General features: G+C 32.1%; 1 protein-coding gene across 2 annotated transcripts; it reads left to right on the forward strand.

Moving 5' to 3' along the window:
* The first annotated feature begins 1517 nt into the window (after positions 1–1517).
* Positions 1518–3415, forward strand: LOC115962656. 2 transcript variants are annotated; one of them, XM_031081553.1, is made up of 3 exons: positions 1518–1764; positions 1957–2133; positions 2502–3415. In XM_031081553.1, the coding sequence occupies exon 3, from the start codon at positions 2516–2518 to the stop codon at positions 3179–3181; it is 666 nt and encodes a 221-aa protein (XP_030937413.1). In that variant the 5' UTR covers positions 1518–1764; positions 1957–2133; positions 2502–2515; the 3' UTR covers positions 3182–3415. The 2 variants fall into 2 exon arrangements, with proteins under 2 accessions (XP_030937413.1, XP_030937412.1); XM_031081552.1 differs by having other exon boundaries at positions 1957–2078.
* The last annotated feature ends 611 nt before the right edge of the window (positions 3416–4026 follow it).

Consider the following 4026-nt stretch of genomic DNA (forward strand, 5'->3'; position numbering starts at 1 on the left):
ATTTTACTCCATAATTTTTGGGGGTATTTGGATTTTACAGTTTGAAGTTTCAGAATTTGGGAGTATAAAATCTCAACACCCCCAAACTTTAGGGGGTAAGACTTATATTTTGAATTATTAGAGTGTAAAATCAAAACACCCCCAAATTTTAGGAATTAAAATTCAAATTCTGAAACTTCAGGATGTAAAATCCAAACACCCCAAGCTTTAGAGGTGTAATTTGTAATTTACCCTTAATTTTAAAAGTAATTCTATAAATACAATAATTTTCACAATAGTTGAATTATCAAATTTTAATTGAGTCATATCATGACATATTGTAAACATCACTTTATTATCTACTTTCATATTATTTCCTTTTATAGACTCGATTAACAAATTTTAATTGATTCATATCATGGCCTATTGTAAACATCACTTTATTATCTACTCTTGTATTATTTCCTTTCATAAATATCTACCTTCACAACTTGGCAGACTTGACAAGGAACCCTAGATGACACCTCTCCTCTTCGTGAGGGTTTTTATTTATGTAAATTTTATGGTAAGTTTATTCTAACTTGTGTACAATGTTTTAAAAAAATTAATTTTCAGTTGCAGCGGTATTTTTATATTTTTATCCAACTTTCTAGTGTAAATATTTCTAATACGAATATAAAAATACAAACTCTCATATATATATATATATATATATGGGCATAGCCAGGATATTTTTCTTGGGGGGGGGGGGGGAATTATATATTCTTATGTTAAATTTATAAATATATGGTATACAAAATGATCAAATTTAAAATATAATAATATTATTTCTAAAGTCGAATCAATGCATCTAAAACTAAAATTGAAAGATAAAATTAGCTAGGGAAAATATGAAATGATGATGAAAAGATCAAATTTGTGAAGAAAAAAACTCATAAGTTCAAGCAATGTTGCCAATGCACAAAATATACAAAGGAACACATTGCATTGCACTTTTGTATGCTTATAAAAAAGAAAGGACACATGGTGTATTTGTTAGGCTTTGGTAAAAGTTTATGCTTTAATTGGAGAGTAATTCTTAAGTATTTCCGGAGCACGGAGAATAGTGCTCTCTTCTCTCACATTCATGATGGGGTCCGCTTATTAAATTCATGGTGGAGTCCACCATGATGTGAGAGGAGAGAGCACCATTTCAATACTCTCGAACTACCTAAGAATTTTCCTTAATTGGGTAGGGTCTACTCAATAAACTAATAGTGGGGCAAACTAACTAAAGGGGTCATCGTTTGATTTTAAAGGAAAGAATAGGCAAACTCACGTAGATTGTGATTAATGAAATTTTTGTGGGGCCAATCATTACAATTTTAAGAATCTAGCCTATTTTAATATACTATTATAAAGGGATTTCAAAGTTTTGAGGGGACCTCCCCCCCTCCCCCCCTACATGTGCCTCTCCTGCTTTATATATATATATATATATATATATATATACCCCCTCATGTGCAAATACACACCCCCCCCCCCAAAAAAAAAAAACACACAACATGTGCCTCTGCCCGTGTATGTACGTATGTATATATATCAAAACCAGTAGTCTAGTGGTCCTAGTGGAAGCAGAACCAAACCAAGGCCGAATAGGATTAGTACAGTGGTCTTTCATACTTCACTTTGGACTTTTCGTCCGAAGGAACGGTGAAGAGAACAAAGAGACAGGGTGTGTTTAAGAGAGAGATCAAAAAGAGGAAAGAAAGGCTATTGAAAAGAGAATTTCACACACCGACTTGGGTAAGCACCAAAATTTAAATGTTACATTGCTTTCTTGGTTTTGTTTGTGTTACCTTTTTCCTTTTCGGAATTGAAAAAGGCATTCAAATTCTGGTGTATATACTATATATATATTTAACATTCTCTTTTTGTTCTTTCTCACTACCTTATAATTGTATCTCTCTCTCTCTCTCTCTCTCTCCGACAAGACAGTGAGGCTTCCCAGGAGAGACAGAGAGGAGTGTGAAGCAGAGGACTTGTGGAACTCTGAAGCTGCAGCTTGATCACGTTCTTCTTGTTCTTGATCACCTTTTGCAAGCATTCTTGGTGTTAAGGTCTGACCCTGAAACAGACTTCTTCAACTTTTTCCGTGCTATTAAGATCAAAACGGTCTGTGTGTTTTTTTGTCTATTTATTTATTATAGCTTATTCAATGCAGGAACAAGTATGATTTCTGAGTTTAATTTATGATTCATGTCAAGGGTTTTAGGATTTTTATTCTATTCTGTTTTAGTTATTTATCTTTGCTTATTCAATGAAAGAACAAATATTATTCTGCGTTTAATTTATGATAGGCAACGATTTCAATTGGTTTTTTAGAACTATTTATTTATTTATTTTTATTTTTTATTATTGTTTTGGTGATGGACATGATTTGCAGTTGAGTTCTTTCGGACAAATTAAATCACAAAAAAGATCATTGCTTTTCAATTTGGGTTTTCCAGAGTTTAATTTTATTTCATTCTGTGGATTTTCAGGGGTTTGACTCTACATGGCTAACCCCAAAAGGCAACGATTAAACCAAAACAACAATTGTGACACATCCAAGAATAACTCTATGAAGAAAATTCATATTACATACCCTGATCCTTACTCCACTGATTCTTCAAAATTTGATGAAGAAGAATATGAGTTTAAAGATGAGTCAATGTTTATTGGTAAGCGCAATGTCAATGATATTGACAGATTGCTATGCTTGCAGAAGAATAATAATTCATCATCGACTGATGGGAATGTCAAGGAAGAGACCGAAGGTTTGTTTTCTCATCCATCCCCCTCGTCTGTGCTCGAGGTCTCTACTCTGCTTGGTAATGGAATTGGAAATTCAATCAAAGAAGTAGACAATGTGGAACCATATCTATGCGAATCTACTTCAGCTATAGTTAGTAATGGAATTGGTAATACAATCATAGAAGAAGGCAGTGAGTTTCCAATTCTTGAAGAAGAACAATCGGTTTTGGATTTATGGGAAGTCCCAATAATGTCACCATCTACCCAAGAGTTTATTTCGCAGTTTGGGATGTCAGATTTCTGTGGTATAGATGACATTGTTGCTTATCCTATGCCTCAAGATGAATGTGAACCTCCTGATGAGTCTGGACTTACTGCTGAGGATATTGCTTGGATTGATGGGGTCCTAAATTTTGAGAACGAATAAGTTTTGCAGTTCTTTCCTACTTTTTTTTTTTTTTTCCAAACATTTTGTAGTTAGGAAGTAGTAGTAGTTGTTCCAAGAGAGTTCCCAAAACATTTTGCAGAGTTTTGGAGGTTTTTTGCCATCTTTGTTAGGGAGCAAGAGAGTTCTTGGGTTTTTCTCTGTGCTTTTTATAGCCATCCCAAGTTTTTTAACCTCTCTCTCCCACATACGAGTTGTTTGTAAGAGTACATCTTTTTTCTTTTAATGAGCAATAAATTTTTTTTTTTCCGACTCTGAAATTGTTTTTATTTTATTTTATTTTTTTCTTTTCATGTTTTTAATTATTTGGTTATATTCCTAAAACGTGCTCTTGAAAACATTTTTAGATTTTTTTAGTTGTATGAAAATTGCAAAACTTCCTATATTATTGCATAGAAATTAAATGAAAATTTTAACTTACTACTTTAAAATATTAACACATAACCATTAAAATCAACCTTAAAGATTAGCAAAATCAAAATAAATTTATTGAAAAATTCATTAATAGGCAAAACCAAAATAAATGTGCAACAAAATCCATAAAAAAAAAAATACTAATAATGAACTCGACAAAAACTATCAGCTAAACTTACATTCACATGCATAATCACAACATTTGAAACCTCCAAAATAACATTCAAATGTAGCTTTCGTGGGACTTTTAAAAGTTTGGCAGTGATTCTTGAATAGTTGAGGCATACTATGATCATGTAGAATTAGAAGGTATTTTCGTAACGTCAATGGTTTTAGGAATTTTAATTTCAATTATTTTGGTGGTTTTAGAGATTTCTTTTTTGGGGGATAATTTTCAAGATATTTTAATCATA

Source organism: Quercus lobata, chromosome 10 (genome assembly GCF_001633185.2).
Source record: "Quercus lobata isolate SW786 chromosome 10, ValleyOak3.0 Primary Assembly, whole genome shotgun sequence".
NCBI classification, from domain to species: Eukaryota; Viridiplantae; Streptophyta; class Magnoliopsida; order Fagales; family Fagaceae; genus Quercus; species Quercus lobata.